The sequence below is a fragment of the Paroedura picta genome, chromosome 17 (genome assembly GCF_049243985.1).
Source record: "Paroedura picta isolate Pp20150507F chromosome 17, Ppicta_v3.0, whole genome shotgun sequence".
NCBI lineage: Eukaryota > Metazoa > Chordata > Lepidosauria > Squamata > Gekkonidae > Paroedura > Paroedura picta.
In genome coordinates, this window is record NC_135385.1 from 23549711 (window position 1) to 23569718 (window position 20008).

The following is a 20008-nucleotide window of genomic DNA, read 5'->3' on the forward strand; positions in this document are numbered from 1 at the left end:
CAGCTGCCTTTTCCCAGGAGAATATATTGTCTGGTTCATAAGACAACCCCTGCAGATTCAGCGAGGACGTGGGAAGGGGGGGGGAGCTATTTTCTCTGCTGTTTGCAGTCTCTCCTGGCAGCAGGCTTTGCTTGCCATTCTCCCAGGACCCTGCTCCCTGGGCACTTGTTTCTATCTGGCTTCATCAACACGAGGCAAAATTGAATACAAAGAAAGGAAACGAGAGGGGGAAAGGGGGGGGAGCGTTAAAAACAAACAGATGCCAACCCGGAGGATATCTGAAGAGCTTTCTCTGTTCGCAGTCTCACTGGAGGGGCAGCCAAACACAACTGAGTGTGGGAGGGGGGATTTTCTCATTGTGAACACACACGCACACTTCAAGCGGCAATTCCTTAGTAATATAAAAATGTCTCTGCCTGCTTTTCTCCCAACACACTTGCAGCCCATGGGATGGGGTGAAGCGAGCGTCATTTTAAGACACTTGTAAATCAGTTTAAAAACATTCTCAGCCTAACCTAAGTAACAAACATAACAGGTAGACTGTAACCCATGGGGTATGCCCAGTAATCAGGGGTGGCCAGATGTCCATGGACTGCAATTCCCAGTTCGCCACCCCTGCCCTACCTTCTTCCACCCCACCCCCCCATTACTGAGGCTGTCCCAAATTCTCGGCTTTGAAAACGTTCTGAGCCAGCGGAAGTTCCTGAGCCGCCTTCAACAGCAGCAGCCCCGCGCAGAGTCCTTGAGCTTGCTGGCACCACAGTCCTCATCTAGCCAAGAGTCTAGTCAGGGCTGTTGAGACAGATCTCTGCAACTGGAGTGCTCCGTTTAGGCTGAGCACTAAAGACGGGCCTCACAGCTCCGGAAGTCTGAAGCCTCCTTCCACCCCCAAAGGACCTTCTTCCAGCGTCGGCGGATCTTCCGGCGGGGGAAGAGGACTCATCTCCAAGCACACGTAGCTCCACGCTGCTCTGATGGGTCGAGGGGAGTTCAGGGAAATTTCGCGTCTAGCCAGGCTCTCAAAGAGCCTCTCTAGCCAATTCCTCTTGACGGAACTGCAGGCAATCTGGAACTCTGCAGGGCGGTTCCCATCAAAACAATTCTCGCCCGCTTCATTTTGCCTTGATGAGCGCAATTGTTTTCCGGACTCTCCCGAGAGCAGTTTGCTCTTCCGCGCGTGGAGGGAGTCTGACTTTGTTTTCTGTGCTCCCAAAGAGAGGCTGCCTCTTTCGAACACGGAGGGAGTCTTGACTGGCCTCTTCTGGAAGCTTTTTGAGAACACGGCGCGGCTGCCGGCTCCCGAGCCGAAAAGGCTGCTTGCGTTAATAACACGCACCACGAAGGCGCTGCTAGAGGCTCCCCTCACCTCTTTTCTATCGACAGGTAGACCGCGCAGGGGCGTTTCAAGTGGCGGCTGAGTCGGCACAGCGTTCTGAAGAAGGCGTCTGTCAGATCGTCATCGTAGAAGACTGCTCGGGAGAAGAGAAACAAACAGGTGAGGAGGAAGCGAGGGGGGGGGCAGCGGTGAGCACGCAAACTTCTGGTTCTGTTCCAAAGCCGATTTTTAAACAGGGTCAGAAGCCGTCATCCATCTCAAAATCTGAGCATATGAGGCGGCCGTGCACTGAATCACACCATTGGCCCATTGGCCTGGTGAGGCCTCCTCTAACCAGCTAGGGATGGCCCCTTTCAACATCAATGGCTGGACCCCTCGTAAGTGAGATTCCATGGAAGAGGCAGGCTGAACAACTGAGAGTGGGACCGGAGAGGCCAGAATCCAGGCCGAGAGGCCTAAGGCAGGGCCGCCCAGGTAAGGCTAGAAGTAGACAGGTATAATTTGGAGGACCAGGAACACATGAATCAAACCTTTTGGCCCACCGTGGCCTGTCTGGCCTACTCACACTGGGAGGAGCTCTCCTGGCTCTCAGACTTTTCCCATTTTCACCAGGAGCTGCTGCGGACTGAACCGGGGACCTTCTGCCTGCCCAGCAGATGCTCTGCCACTGAGGCCTGGCCCTTCATAAGGGCTGCAGGGAGAGGGGAATATGGAAATCCCGTCCTACTCCCCAGCCCCCACCAAATCAATCAGCTCAAGTGAGCGGTTTCTCCTTGTTTGAGACCGACAAGCCCCAGAGACGTCTGGCTTCAAGCACACACAACCCAGAAGCCTTGGCAGATGCAGCTCCTTACCGTCAGCGGCCAGAATCACGGTGGTGAGATCGTGCAGCTCTACAATCTCTTGGTCAGACCAGCTGTAGGGGACGTCAGGATCTGAAAAATCCCCCCCCAAAAGAGCAGGAAGAACTTAATGTCATATCGTTGCAGCATGTAAATGGAAACCCCCAACACACGAATCTGGGGCTGGCGATTCTTGTATGCTGCTTGCCCCGCCCCCTGGGAGCCCACGGGCCACGGCTCTCGTGGTGAGTTCACGGGCAGAGGATGTTCACTCCCAGCTGCAAAGACATTCAAGGGGTTACCTACCCATGCAGAGCTCTTCGTGCAGCCAGTCCAGCAGCCTGACCTTAACGGAACTTCCTGGGAATCAGTTAGAGAGGGTGCATTAATGACTGTGAATTTGGAAATGCAGGGAATTCTTCTTGCAGTAAGAGAATTTTAAAAATGCAGAAGACAGGAGGGGATTTTCATCTAAAAAAGTGGAGAAATGTTCAGCAAAGGGGGGGAATGAAATCTTCCAAATCCTATAGAGTTCTGGGAACAGAACACCAATCACACCAATCATCCATCCATCCCTCCCTCCCTCCCTCCATCCATCCTAGACTTTTTATATGTCTACTTTTCTCCTGTTTTTACGAGCTACCGCCAACCAGGCACAAGTTTAACTTGTCCAACAACCCTTCAGAGGCGAGCCACACTACTTAAAAGTGGCTCAAACTTTTGCTGAGATTAGGGTGACAGGCTGTCCAAAGAAACGTTCTCCGCTTGCAAAGAGGCCTTACCAGCCGGCTCAAAGATGTGCTTGTTCAAAGCTACGTTGCGTTCACACGTGGCCAGAAGGTCTTCGCCGACGTCTGGGAAAACATTTGGAGAGGCAAACGTCAGGCTTCTTCAAGTCAGGACGATGGGAGGCCGTGAAAACCTCCCAGAAGAACGCAAGCGGAGAGCTGGATTCGAGTCTATTAGCGCCACAGAGAGATCGACAAGGCTTCCGGGGGACAACCTTTTGAGAGTGAAAGCTCCCTATCCGATGACGGCAGCTTCGACTCTTGAAAGCTGATCCTCCGGAAACCTCGCTGGTCTCAAATTCGGCTCTTGTCCTAACACGGCAAGCCTTCCCAAAGCAGACGCCCGTCAGGTTTCTCCTCCGGCCTTTAAAGGCTTCAACTGACTTAATTCATCTGCACCCTGCCTTCCTCCTCTCCTCCCTTTTCTCCCCCCAGCAGCCCTGGGAGGTCGGTCAGGTTGAGAGAGCGCGACGGGACTAAAGGCAGCCGGCAAGCATTGACCCCACAAGAGGGGCTTCGAACCAGGATCAAATCACCTCGCAGAGAGGATACCTGTGCAGTAGACGGTCCTGGCCGTCATCGCTGTGGCAATACTGACAATCCCGGTGCCTCCCCCAAGTTCGAGCACGGTGCAGCCTTTGAACAGGTCTCGCTCGGAGAGGATGTAGTCCGCGAGCAGGAACGCCCCTCTCCAGACCTTCAGGGTGGGAGGCAGTCAGAGGAAGACCACAAGTTAGGGGTTATACCCTGCTCTTCTCTACCTTATTGAGTCTCTAGAGTGGCTTCCCACCGCCTTTCCCTTCCTCTCCCCCACAACAGGCACCTTATGAAGTACGTGGGGCTGGGAGAGTTCGGAGAGAGCTGTGGCTGGCCAAAGGTCACCCAGCAGGCTTTGTGTGGAGGGAGACTCAAACCCAGGTCAGAGTCTGCTGCTTTTGGCCACCACTCCATGCTGGCTTAATGCGATAAATACCCACCTGCTTGCCCACATCTTCCAAAGGGGTCGCCATGGTGTGCTCTGGAGGGAAAAAAGCAAAATAATAGCAAAAGCCAGAACACCCCTGATGTGAGGCTACCATTAAAAGCTGTTAGGGAAATGTCAGCTGGTGCAGAACATGGTGGGGGTGGCTGGCAGGGATCATCCAGAGAGATTCACACTGGCTGCCCATCCATTCCTGGGCACAGGTCAGAGGACCGTTAGGGTCCTAAATGGCTGAAGGCCTGCCTCTCCCCATATCATCCACCAGCTTCCGTTCTCCCCTGAAGCCTTGATCTCTTGGCGAGATGAGGCGGGTGGCAACTGGGGACAGGGCCTTTCCGGGAGTGGCCCCTGGCCTGTGAAGCACTCTACCCCTTGAGGCTTGCCCACCCAGAATCGCATTTGGAACGCGCTGGGAAGGACGAAACCGGGCTGCGTCCAAGTGCTGTGTCACTGACCTATTTTAATAACGTCACAGTCGCTGTCTTCATGCTCCTCCTCGTCCAAGAGGCCTCTGCCTTGAGTCAAAATGATGGGGCACACTTTGTCCCTGGGAAGATCCTCCGCTTCCTCATGGGGCAACCGGGGCTTTCGGACCACTTCCAAATCCCCGTCTTCGTCCAACAGAGCTGCGATCCCTTCGGAAGCTTTCCTTCCCTCGACAGAGGCCGTTGGTGCCCCCTCCTCCTCCAGCTCCTCCCCGTACAGCCACTGGCACTTAGCATTGTGTTTTTTAACGTCTTCCGCTTTTTTCTTCAGTTTCCGGCGACTTCCGTCCAAAAGGAGATGGAACCGCGAGAGAAATACTAAAAAGAGAAGAATCTGAGGTCTGCTTGTGCAGCGTAAGAAGCATGGTCATTGTAAAGACTTTGTTCCAACGAAACCAAGCTGGTATACACTTCCAAGACTTCATTGAGCCCCTGGGAATCAGACTTCCCCTAACTCCATAACTGATCTGTTTGGGGGCTCTCAACTAACTCGGCATCGCCTGCTGTGGGCATTTTGGATAAAAACAGGGGCAAGTTTAGTCAAGATTCTGCAAATCCAGGAAGCTCCCCGTGGCAGATGGACCATATGGGGAGAAGTTCAGCAAAAGGCCAACAGGTCGCACAGCAGTGGTGTGTTTGGGTGTGTCTGTGTGTGTTTGAAAAGCTGCTTGCTTGGGTCAAGATACTGTTTTTCCTATAACGGCTGCTGAAAATAAAATAAGAAAAATGGGGCCTCGACCTATGACAGATGACAAAAAACCAAAAAGGATCTATCTGCCTGCCCCAAGTCACAAACCCTTTGGAAAGGTTACCTGGCTGGCCGACGGAGTTCAGTCTCACCATGAGATGCCTTCTGCTGGGAGTGTGCATGTGGACGTCAGACAGCACGGTGTCGCTCCGAAATGTCATCTCATCCATAGCCTCTCTCTCTCCTGCCACTGCTGTGGCCGGGTAGGGAAGGCAGCATCTGGAATTGAAAGACACAAATGAGATAACAAGTGGAGGGGGGGAGGCCTGTCTGGTGGTCCCCCTGTTTTAGACAATATTTGGGAAAGAGCTGGGGTTTTGTGATGGCCCTGGAAGGGTTTCCCAAGGATGGGAGTTAATTAATTGTTAAGATATTTTTAAGTTAAGATATTTTTAAGTTGTGTTTTTCCCCCCAGGTATGCTTGCTGTTCTACTTGATATTTAACTTTTTGTGTGTGTGGCAACGTGTTGCTACACTGCTACCTGCCTTGCGTCTGAGGACGTGCGGCATCAAATGCTTTAAACAAATACACAAGTAGACCGTTCCAGCCCTCCAGGAACACAAATATCTTAGTGTGGACGGGGGTGTCACTGCATAACAATGTGAGTTTCCACACACATCCCCAATTCAGTTCACATCATACAGTGTTAGACTGCCAACGCTGTTAGGAGGATAATCAAAACAGGAAGCATTCTAAAAAGTATAGCTCTTGATCATAGGGATTTTTTTTTCCGGTGATGCTTCCGGTGATGCAGTAAAGCAGTCTGGATGTCCCGTGTGAACAGCTCTTTCTGGGAAGGATGCCAGGCCTGCACTCTCCTGGTTCTTATGAGTGACAGGAATGCTTATTCCTGGTAATAGGGTTGGAGCCACATGTTCAGCAAACAGCAGCACACCAGAGCTTATGAGCAAGGTCCTTGGGGGCCAAGCAGCAACTAAAGCCCCGAGTCTGGCATAAATCGGAGGAGCATGGAACTCATGCTGGCACGCTGTAGAAGATCTGTACTCTGTTCTCCTCTTCCCTCTTTGGACTTTTTGTTTTAGACACTGCTCCTTTATCTCTAGCGGCAGACTGTCTTGAGGGAAAGTAGTGCAGCTGCAATGCCACAGAGAAAAGCGAGTTGCTGTATGTCAGGCTGGCAGTAAAGGTAAGGGAATAATGTCAAGGTTGACAGCCATCGACCCTTAGAATTTGATGAATGCTGAACTGCATGGATTCCCCCCCATTCTTTCACTCACGCACACAAAGCACAATAAAATCAGTGTCCAGTAGCAGAAAGCAGTTTTTAGTAGTGCACAGTAAGTTAAACAGAGAAATCAGAAATATGTTAAATGCATCTAAGGCCTATTTTAGCACTTACATGACCAATGATCTGCGATTCTGCAAATAAAGATGCACAGTTTCTCTTTTCAGCCTTAAAAAACACCCTGGATCAATCAAAAATTTATAGGAGGATAGCCATAGTTCCTAGACTGTGTGCAGTGCACCAGCTGAAATTTTATATTTGAATTTTAAAGGCAAACCTTACTTGCTGTTTCTGTTGTCGGTAACGTCACACATACTGGTATCTACTTTTATTTTTTAAACTAATTTGGGAACGTTTCTTCATTTTTTAATATCATTTCTCAGTTCAGTTAAATCCCAAATCAGTAAGACTCCTTTACTATTTAACTATAAAACTGGGGTTTAGGACTTTTTTTGGGGGGGGGAGGGAAATCACTTCCTAAGTTATTTCAGAAATCTCAGTGGTTCTGACCACTGTTCCCGAGAACACAATCTAGGGCAGGCCCTTAACTCCCTTTCCGATTCATTGGGCGAGACAAAAATCCTTTCCCTTTTAAACATTTCAATATATAAATTAATCTACCTACCTTTGAATTCTTCTATTTATCCCTAATTGTTTTGCTGTCATTCATGGGATCTGCAATTCAAACACAACTAATTTACTGGAAAGCAATTTATTGTGGAAAACTCTTTCAGCACAGTTGAACAAATCTTTAGTGACAGGTAAATTACACCACATCACGAAAGGTGTAACTATGCTTTCAATGGTGCTGCTGCTAGACTGCTACTACATAACCAGCATTTCTGAGAAAAGGGGCACAGGACCCAAGAATCATTTCTCTGGGCCCAGCAGAAACCTGTAATATGCTCTCACCCCAAACACATGCATACTTTCCACCCTGTGCATTCCACCTGTCGGCCGGATTTCTAAAGGTCATATCTAAACTATATTACAGTAATGTGCTCCGAGCCAAGAGTGGACTCCCACCATCCCTAGTAGCATGTACACATTTTCTCTCTCCTGCCATCCCTGGACCCCAGACAAGCTAAGAGAGATAAGGCCTAACATATAAAAAGGGAAACAAAAAGGTACATGCACAAAGCCACAACATCCCACAAAACCCAGAACTTGTGCATGGTTTGTTTTATTTAAAGGCTTTTGTTAAATAGTGTTAAGCTGTATGTAGGTGGCTTTTGTAAACTGATTTGTGTCCCCATGGAAAGAAATGTAGGGCACTTGCTTTTCAAAATAACTACATGACAGATTCCAGGGGGTGGGGTGGCTGAAGAAGCACCTATCACATGCCCAGGGGCATCTTCCTTCTCTAGCTTAGCTCTTCTGTAAGATAACTGACTGCTATTTACTTGCATCTGTATGCCAATTTATTTTCCAAGGGTTTTAATCGGCTTTAATTCAGTCTCAACCACAATCACCCAGTTTCTTATGCGTGCAACAAGTCCTTCCTGGCAATTAAGCTCCCCACTCTCTCCCTCTCCCTCTATGCAACGCTGAGGATATTTTGCTCCGCTGCATCTGCAGAACTGTGCATGCACAGGAAACCTTTTTGAATGTGGAAACTTTGCAGGCTCAAACGTGCAAAGGCGAGAACCGGGCAGAACACTGTGCGCATGCGCACACGCGCAGTCTGTCACTTCCAAGGGCCTGGCAAACAGCATTATGGGAGGGGGCAGGACCCTAGCAACGGCTGAAGCGAGGGAAAGGGGAGGAAAGCGGGACCTGCTTTGTGCCAGAGCCGAAAAACAGCCTCCGAGGGGGCCGCCGATGCGCCTCGCCTCTCACCTCCCCTCCCGCAGCCGCCCCGCGAAGGCCATTCCGGCCGACGACGCCATTTTGCCTCGCCTGCGCGACCACACCCCGCCCACTCACTTCCGGCGCCGGCCCCGTCCCCCCGGAAGCCTCCGCAGCCGCCGCTGGGCGGGTTGTCAAGGCGACCGGGCAACACGTAGCCAGGCAAGCCGCGCCCCCATGACGGTAGGCGTGTGGCCAGCATGGCTGCCCTCTGGTCAAGGGCTTCTCCCTCACCCAACACTTGCGGGGCCCGTGTCACTTTTGGCCATTTCTGAAATGATGCCCATCATGCAAAATCAAGGCTCGGGTCTAAGAGCATAAGGGAAGCCATGCTGGATCTGGTCTGTGTCACAGGGTGGCCAAAACGCAGGCCCCCTCACTAGCAGTGGGGCCAGAACTGCAGAGGCCCTCCCAGATCTCCAGGAGCTTTCCTGCTTGGAGCTGGTAACCGCAGCCCCCGTCCTGTGCCCATTCTACCTCCTTTTATGTCTGTTTCACTGCTTTAAACAGAGTTCATTTCCTCTTGGGTTCCTCTTTGTTAAGTAAGCTTGCCAGTTCTTTCCTGCTTCAAGGACTCTTCCTTTTGAGACAACCACACTTGATTCCAATGGCAGCTTTAAGGCAAGAAGGATTTATGCAAAGTGTGAGCTTTCGAGTGCATGCACTCTTCCTCAGACAAAATGGCACAGATATAAGGGGGGAAAGTGAATTTGTGGCAAAGTAGTAAACTGTCATGATAACACAGCAGGATAACACAGCTAACTGGTCTTTTTGAGGTCAGTTTTAGCTCACAAAAACACTGGAGTAATAAAACTGTCCAGGTTATTAATCAATGGCAGACACTTTCCCAGTTGTGAAAAGAATTAAGAGGCTAGTTGCTTCCTTTTTGTCTTCCTGAAATATTTGCCAAAAAGAAGGGCTTGCGTGGCCTATCCTAACAAACTCCTGGTAATGTTTCCCCAAGCAAAACCTGCTTTTTCCTACTGGCCTTTGGCCATCATTCTGCCACAGACACTCCAACCTCATTATGAGCCGTGCTGTTTTATCCTAATCGCACAGCAGGCACCGCTAATTCCTCTGCAGGCTCAAGAGCCCAGAGTTAGCAGCAGGATCTGCCGGAACTGGAAAGCACACGGGGGAAGAGGCAGCCGTCCATTTCACGGAGTTAACATTTTGCAACGGCTGCCCGCTCCGGGCTTCTGGGTGCCGTTTTGTCAGGCCTCGCCTCAGGTCGGAGCCCCTTCCGTCTGCAGAAACCCCTATGTCCGTTTCAGTTATGATTCCGTTCAGCCTGTGGTTGTAAAGCGGCCGGCTTTATGCTCGCGGTTCGCTACCTTGCAAGCTATTATCCTCCAAGCGCTTTCTTTCGGAAGCAATTTAATAATAGTTGGGAGGCCTCCAGAGTGCTGCCATCCCTCCTCCACCCCAGCTCTGTGATTGGAAAAGATAAGTCCAGAGAAGGATATATGTAGTCAGCGGTCTGGTGGGTTGCTTCTAGAGTTGCCACTCTCCAGCTGAGGGCTGGAGATCTTCCAGAACTGCCACAGATCTCCAGGCGACATAAATCACTTATCCCACCTCTGCATGGCTGGCCAGACTGTGGCTCTCCAGATGTCCATGGACTACAATTCCCATGAGCCCCTGCCAGCATGCTGATTTCCGCCCCAGCTTCATTGATATTTTGCAGTATGCGCAGCTTTATGCACACAGCCGGGAACGGCGCAACCGGCTTGTCAGTGTGAGTCAGTCTCAGCACCAAGGGAGTTTGGAAGAATCCAGATGTTCCAGATGTTGTGGGATCCTTTATCCTTCCCCCTATAACAGTCCCGGAGAAGAGAATGGATGAGCTGGGAGATGCTGAAGAAATCTGGAAATCCGATGTGAAAATCCCAGTTCTTATTTTGCTGGCTGCCACTCAAACGGGGAAGGCATGCAGGGAAATGGAGACTGGATAGGATGCCCTGCTGGTTGGTTGCTGTGCCGTGGGGGAAAAAACATATTGCTCTGAAGCAGACAAATAAAAGAACCCCTAAATAGCCTGCATTTCCCCCAAGGAAATCGTGGGAGATTTCCAACAAATTAAGCTTCCCAGAAAAAAGATACCGCACAATCCATTCAAGATAGACACACACACACCCCCAATTTCTTTTTAGAAACTCAGAGAGCTGCAGACGCATATTGGGGCGAAGACATGGAGGCAGATCTGAGATATCCCGATCTGAGATGTTGTGGTGAAGATAAACTGGAGGGAGGGAAAGAGATAAGCGATGGGGTTTTAAATATTGAATGCAAAACAGAACAATGGGACGATTTGGGATTTCATGCCCATCAAGCATATACCCTTTTGCTGAGCCAAGGCCCACTCTCGACCCCTTGGGCCTTAGGTGTGCATCTAAAAAAAGTTATGCAAGAATTACGGGATAATTCGTGCATAATGTTTTATGTGCCCTTGAAAGGCTGTTGGGGACTGTCGGCAACAAGGAACAGCAAACCCACTGCCCAAGGAGGGGCTCGTGGCATTTTCAAGATGTAACCTAGGAGCCGTACCTGGCTGTTGAAGGTGTTGGAATTTGCCATGGTGGCTAATTGGACGTCTCTAATTAGAGGGGAGACAACCATTCATTGCTAACCGGAAGCCCCTTATTGACTTCTTGCATGAAAGGGGAGAAAAATGATTCGCTGACTGGCAGTTTTGAGGAGGAAAGAAAGCAAAGTTGAACAACGCACGTAACCCTGTTAAAAATCACAAGAATTATCTGGCCAACGCTTGTGTCCTCGTCACCGGAGAACTCAAAAAGGACATTGCAGTTATTTCTAGCTTGGCTACTCCTTGATTTCCATTCCTTGTTGTCTTTATCCATGCTGTTGGGAACTTTTGTCTTTTTCTATCAAAAAACACTTAATAAAAACATATATTTCCCCCCCACCCCGAAAGCTATAACCTACGAGCCCTCGTCATTGGCCACCCGTGCTTCCGAAGAAGCCGTCGGCGTACTCTGGGTTTTCGCGCCAACACAAGCCCGTTGGCATTTATGCAGGATGCAGCGCCGTCTGATCCAGGCAGGCGTTGGGAATCCCAGAAGATGGCAGGAAAAAAGAAAGCGAGAAAGAGGAAGCGTTTTTCACAGCAGGTGTCCGAAACGGCTCGCCAAACCAGCTCCAAATTCCTTTCCCCGCCACGTCGTCTCTTCTTTAAAACGCGGCTTTTTCCTGTGGCCGCTCTCCGTGGTGCTGATCTCCGATGAGCTCCTCCGAGCCTCGAGGAAGTGAACCGGACGGGGAGGTGAGCCAGAAACTGCCCCAGAGGGTCTCCGACTTGTGGATTGGAACGGTCAGGGAGCAGCTCAAGAGAGAGAGGGCAGCCAGTCCAGGGCCTCTCCGATTCAAAAAAGGTACCTGGTGATCCATCTTCCCATTGGGGGAGAGGAGAGGGGAGGAGATGGAAGGACTGGGGGCTGGCGTTGAATCCACTGCCTCTTGGTCATTCCTGCCGGCAGGTGCTCACACTGCCTTGAGACTGCAAGGAAGGCGTTTGGGTAGCCCGAGAGGGATCTCTCCAAAGGGGAGCAGCCGATGAACTCCCCGTCCGGGTCCCTTGGGCCATGAAAGTGACGCTGAACCTGGTCTCTTTGCTGGCGGCCCTCCTGGGCATCTTGAGCTTTGCCTTCCTGGTGGCGGCCATCGGGACCGACTTCTGGTATGTCATCGACGCTTCTAAACTGGAGAGGTTGGGCAACCGCACGGAGAGGCTGAGCTCGCACTCGGGGCTCTGGAGGACTTGTGGCTGTAAGTAGCTGCCTCTGGGGGGGAGGGGGCTTGGCGGGGCTGCTGTGTCTCTCGGGACGGGAGGGGGGGCTTACCGACAGGGCTTCTGCTACGTGCGTGGTTTGAGGGTCACAAGAGCGTAAGAGAAGCCATGTTGGGTCTGGCCAGGGGCCCATCCAGTCCAATGATGGTCACAAGGGGCCATCAAGAGGTCCACCAGCAGGGCCAGAACTCCAGAAGCCCTCCCACTCTTCCCCCCCCCCACAAGACAGAGCATCCCTGACCCAGACAGAGTCCCCACATGCAGCCAGCTGGATAACCGTGGGCTAGTCACAGTTCTCTGAGAGCTCTCTCAGCCCCACCTACCTCACAGGGTTTCTGGTGTGGGGAAAAGGCCCTGGTCCTGCTTGAGGCCAGTTTTTCTCCTCTAGGGCCAGATGTTGACCCGGGCCTCTGTAGAGAGGGAGGCATCCTGAATCACATCCAAGCAAAGGGGTCAGTCAGTCTCCATCGAGACCAGGGAGTCATACCACCTTTCCAAAATTGGGTATTAGCTGTGAGGCCTTGGCAAGCTTTTTTTGCAGAGAGAAATCCACTCCCTGGCAGCCGGGGGAGCACAAAGAGCTCTGTCACATCTCCCTGGAGAGCACAATGCTCACATTCCTGTGACAGACTTGGCCCCATCTGTCTGCAAAATTGTCCAGGGCTGTTGGTATCCTACCAGCCATCTTCCATACTTTACGTGTGAGTCTCTTCTTATCCAAATGGGTAAAGCCACAATGTCAAGATTTGGGAACCCATGAAAAAGGGAGCATCAGACGAGCCTGTGATGGACCGTTTATGCACTGGAGGTTTCATGCCGTGCTGCTGGCTGGAGTTTTAGTCGTGGCAGGTTGCCCTACCTCTTCCTGCACCCACATGGGGGAGCATTTGGCTTGGTGCACCTCATCCGCCCCTGATTTGTGCTCCTGTGCAGGAGCTGGGGCAGTGAAGTTCCCAGTGCATAAACAGTCATGGAGGTTATTAATTGGGCCAGATCAGAGGGAGGCACATCAAGGTCCTCTACACATGGCACTGGATGGGCGAGTCCTGGGTTCAAATTCTGATTTAGTCTTGAACCTCCCTGGGGGATCCTGAACCTGGAGTTCTCAGCTTAAGTGGCAACTATGCTAAGATTTGAAAACCATGCTCTACAAAGGCCCCCAGCTCTCGATATGCTGAAATATTTCAAAGCCCGGTTCCTGGCCCCTCAAAAGCTGGCTTGTTTTTCGATGCCATGTGAACACAGTGATTCTCCCCTGTGCTTATTCCGCCCCCCTCCTTCCTGAGAGCTGCCCTTATTTCTGATAGTTTATTGTTCCGCTTTTGTCGTTCAGGAGGCTGTTATTCCACCAGCGGCTTTGTCTAAGAGATCGTCTTGTTTGCTGTTGCTAAATGAATCCGTGCTCTTGTTGGGCTTTTTATCTTGCTCCTGATAATGTTTTTGAGTAGACGTTGGGCGACTTCATTACCGGCAGCCACATGCAAAGACCATTGGCTCTGAGCCGGGGAGCTTTCGGAAAACGGCACAACTTTTAAAAGAGAGGGAGAGCGAGAAGAGTTGGTTCTTGATATTCTGCCTTGCACTAGCCGAAGGCGTTCCAAAGTGGCTTACAAAAACAGAAGACCCTGGGAGGGAGGTGGGGCTGAGAGAACTCTGAGAGGACTTTGCCATTAAAACGGCCCTGAGGGAACTGTGACTAGCTCAAGGTCACTTAGCTGGCTGCAGGAGGACCAGGAGCAGGGAATCAAACCCGGTTCTCCATATTCGAGTCCATTGCTTGTAACCACCATACTACGCTGACTCTCACGAATGACTCGCATAAGTAAGCCAAGCAGTGTCCTGAACACAGCATCGCCCTGAGAATCCCTAGAGTGTTTTGCTAACTGTTCCTTCCAGCCAAGCACAATGAAAAACAATAGCAAGTCCCCATAACAGCCCAGCATTTCCATCTCAAAGGCCATTGGGGATGACTTTGATATGCGGCCCGAGCCAATGTGAGGCTCTGTTGCGGCCACGGGTGTGTGGCCTTCCCTGACTTCTCTCTCCTTTTCCTCCCAGTTAACAACACCTGCTCCCCTTTGGTCAACCCTTTTCGGTATGAGACAGCAAACCTCTCCTCTTCTCATCGGCAGCTGCTGAGTGAGTAACCCCCAGGGGCCATTTCCATGGGGCAAGGACATGGGCTTCTCTGGGCATCAGGGGTCCTGTGCCCCCTTAGGGTGGTGCTGGCTGGAGGTCTCCCGGGGTGACAGTCCATCCCCAGGCGACAGAGAGCAGTTCCCCAAGAACAAATGGCCACCCGGGAAGCTGGGCTCCTTCTCTAGGTTAATTGGGAAGCGATCCTTGAAGCCAAGATTTACACATGAAGCTGCAGTTGGTGGTGCTCTCTGAGGATCGCCCATCCAGCAAACCGGGGTTTGCTGGCTGGCACCAAACCAGGGCTTGCAGCCGATTGGCTAATCCCGGTTTGTGCTTGCTGGGTGCGTCAAGAAGACGTTTTCTAGAGATGACATTTTCTGCCCCCCCTCCCAGCCCTCTTGAGTGAACCCCCTTTGCAGTTTGTTGTGCGATACCCCAAGGCATGGAGCTTTTCATGCAGAGGGGGGAGGCAAAATCTCCTGCTGGGGGCTGCCCCCCCCCATGCGCCATGGTGCTCTTGTCAGTTTAGCTAACGGCGGAATGACAATGATTATGGATTGGCTTTGGAAGGATCATTGGTTGCCATGGCAGCGTTGAACAGAACCAGGGCGGGGGGAACCACCCTGCTCCCCCTGTCTTTCAGAATCTGACAGAACCTGATGAAAATAAGCTAGGATATTCAGAGGAGAATCTTTCCTTTCTCCTGTTTTGTTGGTTTTTTTCAGATGGGGCTGGAAAGCTTGCTGTTTTTGAGTCTTAATGGTCACTGCACCAAACGTTTAAGCCGCTCGGTCACTAGTTCCAGGTTGGAAGGTTCCTGGAGACCCGGGGCAGACAGGGGCCTTGGTGGGTGCCAGGCCACAGCATCCTCCCTCCAGAGCATCCATATCTCCTCCAGGGAACGGATCCCTGTAGTCTGGAAATAGGCTGAGATTCCAGGGGATCTCCAGGTCTCACCTGGAGGCTGGCACCCACAGCAGGTGCTGAGCAGCTGGCAACGCTCCTGGCGACATGGGGAATTGGACGGGATGTCAAGTTTCTAGTCCCCATGAGGGACCTTTGTCGCATGAGCTGCACCTGCTAAAGGGCTGAGGGCTTTGCTCAGGCTGGTAAGGTAAACACGCTCCTTCCTTCCCCACCGGCTTGACCCCCGGGGGTGGCGGCCGGGAGGCGCATGACTCTCTCCCCTGCGGTCCTTAGCAACTGGGATCCTTGCTGCGGGGCCCACCTGGCTGCCGATCCCGCATGGAGGGAAAGCAGGGGAGAGGTCAGCCTGGGTCGTCCCCGGAGCCTCGGCCCCCACGAAGCCGTCCAGAAGCACCCGGCAACGCTCTGTTTGCGCAGCTGTCGGGGAGGCGGCCCTCGTGGGAAGGCCGGGCGAGACCGGCCTGCACACCGTCCCCCGGGCCGAGGGGAAGTGATAAAGCCGGGCGCCACCCCAGGCCTCCTAGCAAGCTCCGGAGGGCGCCCGGGAATCACCAGCTATCCATTAGCTGCTGACACAAAAACATACAGGGCGGGAGAGGGGCACTGAGAGCACAAACAAGCACAGCCGCAATCTGGCATGGAGGCCGCTCGGATGTGACGCCCTGCTTTGGGTCTGCGGGGGAACAGGGGGCTGCCCTGCTGAGCGCCGGAGATCAAGGCGAGAGAGGCTTGGAGGTGGTTCGCAGTGGCCTGCCTCGGCACAGCCCCCCTGGGCTTCCTTGGCCTTCCTTGAGATCCAACAACATCGGCCCAGCCTGGCCCCCCCCCGCTCCGGTCAGGGTTCGCGTTCTCGACCGGCCGTTGCAAAAGGCCCCTCACCCTTGTGACCCTCTGCCCTCCTGTCTCCCTCCCTCCCTCCCTCCAGACATGCACGGCACCTTTGTGATCCTCCTGCCGCTCAGCGTCATCCTGACCATCTTTGGCGGGCTGACCGGCTTCATCAGCCTCCTGGCCCAGGCCCCCTTCCTCCTGCTGATGACGGGGCTTGTCTTCCTCTCGGGAGGTAGGCTGGGAAGCCCGAATCGAGGGGGGTGGGAGATCCAGGCTCTGCCCTCGGCCGCTCGGGGGTCCCCATCTCGGTCGAACCTCTGGTCTGATGCACCAATGGGGATCCCTCCACGGAACAGCAGCCATAAGGGGGGGGGGGGTTTGCATGATTCCAAGCCAAGCATATTTTGGGATGGTTGCCAGTCTCCTGGGTTGGGGGCCAACTCCAAGGCATCCAGTTCCTCCGGGGGAATTGATCTTTGCATTCTGGAGACATGCTGTGGTTCTGGGTGAGCCCGGTCCAAAGCAGCAATTGGCATCCCTGGTTCGTGGGAAGGAGGAGGAGGGGACCCCCCCCTACAGACTGGAGTGCAATCCCTGCTGCTCCAATCACTGCTGGTTTGTCATTTCTTTTCTTTTAGCTCTCCTCACATTGTCCGGGATCAGCGTCTACATCGCCTACTCCACGGCGGCCTTCAAGCAAGCCCTCCTGCTCCTGGGCCGGCCGAAGCTCCTGGGGGCCCTCAGCATCCATTTCAGCTGGTCGCTGGCCCTGGCCTGGGTCTCCTTCGCCACCGAGGTCCTGACCAGCCTGGCTTTCCTCCTGGCCGCCCGCATGGTGGGCCTTCACCAGAGGCGGGACTGCTCCATTTGAGGGCTTCCGCAGTACAGCATCTGAAGCTGGCCTCCCCCTTCTCTCCCCCTTCCATCCCTTCCCCTTCCTCTTCCTTTAGCCGCTCCAGTTTGCCAAGATGAGGGGCTAGAAGAACTAGAGTTTGGGGGTTTGAAAGGAGCCCTCTGCTCTGGGGATGGAGCATAGGCACGTGGAGCAAACGTCATTGCTCTTCTGACAGGGATCTTGCCGTGGGGAGGGGGAAGGGGCCACGCAGAGAGCCCCACCCTCGGCCTCTGGGAGCCCAGAAGAGCTGCTCCTTCCAAGCCTCACCTTGTTTTTGCAAGCCCGGGGCCTGGGAACTGGGCCTTCTAAAAGTACGGAAGCGGGACACTCCCAGGAGGCCAAATTCGGCCTCCAGTCCCACGTTGCCCCTGCAGAATCCTAACCTGCACACAAACCGATGGCGACCTTCAAGGGCCGTGTGTGTGTTTTTTGGGTGGGGGGGTCTATTTCTGCTCTAATCCTGTAATCCCCAGATCCAGTTTCTGGAGGTGGGATGCTTTGCTGAAGCAGGCCAAGAGCTAGAAGGTGCCAAGATTGGACTCCCCGGTCCTTTCTGCCCCTGTGCCCTGGACTGGCAGGCCCTCGTTTGGCAGAACGTGGCCCTTCTTCCTGCAGAAGTTGGGGTGCCAACTGCCTGGCGGGGGCTGGAATCGCAACTGTCTGCAGATGCCAGGGTGCAGTTTCCCCAGAGAAGATGGCCACTTTGGAAGGCGGACACTCTGGGGCATCGTAGTGGGCTGCAGTCCTGACCTCTCCAAGGCCTGCCCTCCCAATCCACCTCCTCAACCCCGGGCATTTCCCAGCCAAGGAGGCTAAGGCACCAACCAGCAAGGCCTCTTTGAGAGCCACCGCCAAGGATGCCTTCAGTCGAGGCTGCATTTGGATGGAGCACCAGGGTTGGGACCTTAGTGCAGTGTGAAAAGAGTGAGGGCAACCCAGCCCCCGTTATTCAGGAGGCAACTCTCTCAGTAAGGTCCACGTGCAATGCAAACAGAGAAGCGGGAACTCCTGCACCATCTGTGACTGTGCTGAACGGGCCTGGGACGAACCCTTCTCCTCTCCCTTGGGCTGAGACCGGGACTGAGGTGTCCCTTGTCCAAGTTCTGGCACCAGCACAGGAAGCTGGGTCTCCCACATCGAAGGAGTCTCAAAGCAGCTTACGATTGCCTTCCCTTCCTCTCCCCACAACAGGCACCCTGTAAGGTAGCTGGGACCGAGAGAGCTCTGGGAGAATTGCTGTGCAATCACAGCTCTAACAGGACTGTGAATAGCCCAAGATTGCCCAGCTGGCTGCGTGTGGAGGAGCAGAAAATCAAACCCGGCTCGCCAGAATAAGCCTCTGCTGACTAACTACACACCATGTTGCTCTCTCTAAACCTCTCCTGATTCATTAAAAATGTTCTTGTGCTATTCTTGGCTGCCACCTAGAGATTCGGATCATTAGAGCACTTACAACCGCCTTCCCTGCCTCTCGACACAACCAGCAACCTGTGAGGGAGGTGGAGCTGAGACAGCCCTGAGAGAAACTGCTCTATGAGAACAGCTCTATCAGGGCTGTGATCAGCCCAAGGTCACTCAGCCGGCTGCATGTGGAGGAGCGGGGAATGAAGCCCAGCTTGCCAGATTAGAAGCCGCTGCTCTTAACCACAACACCACACCAGAGCAAGAATGGATTCTAGCACAGAAGCTTAAGAGGCAACCTACCAGGTGACTCAGCCGGGCATCCCAGACTCCTCCCTCTTGGCAAAACGGGTCCTTGCTCCTCTTTGCAGCCATTTCCTGGAGAGCGAAGGCGACTCCCTCACAGTGTCTGAAAGAGGCAGGCTCCCTCGCAGGGGGCTGGCTATGGCGGCCTCCTGGCCAACTGCCCAGCCTCCGGTGACGGGTGGAAATCGGTTCTCAGATGAGGCATCCGATATATTCAAGTGCTCCTCATGGGCTGGCGTTGGGAGCCACACAGGCCCAGGGACATTCCTGCACTCTTGGCACAAAGCCCCGGCTCAGACTCCCCTCTCGGCTCGGATCCAGCTGTCTAGCAGCAGCAGCACAACCACCTGGGGGGAGGGAAGGGGAGAGAGAAGAGCAGGGTCAGAGAAGGCGGGTGGGGGGGACTTGTCAACCACACAGACCGGGCTGAGCGCCATCCTCTGCCTGGACCAGGCCTGCCCCTCCAGCCCCTCCCCGGGAAATGCCAGAGGGCAGAGACACCCACAGGCCTCCCTTCTGCAGGGACCTGCTGCCATTGCAACTGTCAACTGAAAAGTCGACTGCACGGCCTGCATGGAGAGAGAGAGAGAGATCTGAGTTGGAGAGCCCCTTCTGACATTTTCATTTCCCCCGGCTTTTCTCTACCCGAAGGAGCCTGCAAGCAGCTTCCAATTGCCTTTCCTTTCCTCTTTGCACAGCAGACAGGAAGGGGAGGCTGAGAGAGTTCTGAGAAAACTGATGTGAGAACAGCTCTATCAGGACTGTGACTGGCCCAAGGTCTCCCAGCTGGCTGCCTGTGGAAGAGGAGGGGGGGCACAAGGCCTCCGAGTCTGCCTCCCAGAGCGGCCCCGTCCTCCCTTCTCTGCGGCCAGCGAATGAGCGGGAATGGGGGGGCCTCCAGGCACGGCCGGGAGGGTGGGAACGACATTCAGTTCTGACACCGGCTCGGAGGAGGAGCTTCTGCAGCCGCTGGGGGCGGGGCCTAAAGGGGACCGATAAGTAACAGTAAAGAATAATAATATATATAAATAAATAATAATGAATATCTGGTTACCTCTGCTCACGCCGTTCCTTCCGGAAGCTGCACGTGACACCGCGCCTCAGCCAATCGCAGGACGCACCCTAGCTAATCGACTCGCACGACGCCCACATTGCCTTCCCATTGGCCAGACTCTTCAGGCGTCCCGCCCTACACTTTGATTGGACGCCGCGACTTTCGTCTCCGGCCAATTGCAGGCGGTGGGCAGAGAGGTGGAGCGAAGCATTATGTGAAATGTAGTCTGCAACAGGAGACTGAGAGCGGACCGCGCGTCTTTACGGGTGGGAAGAGAACTACAATTCCCGGCATTCCGTGCTGCCCGGCCTAGAGCGCACGAAAGGGGCCTTGGCGGGAAAGTAACGCCTTTCGTCACCAGCCAATCGCAG

At 53.4% G+C, this 20008-nt stretch overlaps 2 protein-coding genes across 11 annotated transcripts in view; one reads left to right on the forward strand and one right to left on the reverse strand.

Annotated features, from left to right (window-relative positions):
• The window catches only part of METTL22 (methyltransferase 22, Kin17 lysine), a 23809-nt gene extending 4110 nt beyond the window's left edge, over nucleotides 1-19699 (reverse strand). For 3 of the 10 annotated variants that reach the window (XR_013227347.1, XR_013227346.1, XM_077317167.1), the window contains exons 1-9: nucleotides 8268-8340; nucleotides 5246-5400; nucleotides 4404-4751; nucleotides 3944-3984; nucleotides 3519-3663; nucleotides 2961-3032; nucleotides 2485-2538; nucleotides 2191-2271; nucleotides 1367-1469 (exon numbers count right to left, since the gene is read on the reverse strand). Coding sequence is in view for 8 of the 10 variants with exons in the window: in XM_077317167.1 (XP_077173282.1) it covers nucleotides 1367-1469; nucleotides 2191-2271; nucleotides 2485-2538; nucleotides 2961-3032; nucleotides 3519-3663; nucleotides 3944-3984; nucleotides 4404-4751; nucleotides 5246-5400; nucleotides 8268-8317 (1049 nt within the window). In the remaining 2 variants the exon portion in view is untranslated. Of the gene's footprint in view, nucleotides 1-1366; nucleotides 1470-2190; nucleotides 2272-2484; nucleotides 2539-2960; nucleotides 3033-3518; nucleotides 3664-3943; nucleotides 3985-4403; nucleotides 4752-5245; nucleotides 5401-6542; nucleotides 6563-7053; nucleotides 7104-8204; nucleotides 8351-18580; nucleotides 18931-19637 lie in introns of those variants that run through there. The other 7 variants (XM_077317171.1, XM_077317169.1, XM_077317173.1 and 4 more) reach the window with 7 other exon arrangements.
• TMEM114 (transmembrane protein 114) lies at nucleotides 10741-18375 on the forward strand. Its single transcript, XM_077317176.1, has 4 exons — nucleotides 10741-12062; nucleotides 14143-14223; nucleotides 16076-16213; nucleotides 16620-18375. The coding sequence occupies exons 1-4, from the start codon at nucleotides 11879-11881 to the stop codon at nucleotides 16850-16852; spliced, it is 636 nt and encodes a 211-aa protein (XP_077173291.1). The 5' UTR covers nucleotides 10741-11878; the 3' UTR covers nucleotides 16853-18375.
• Nucleotides 19700-20008: the final 309 nt, after the last annotated feature.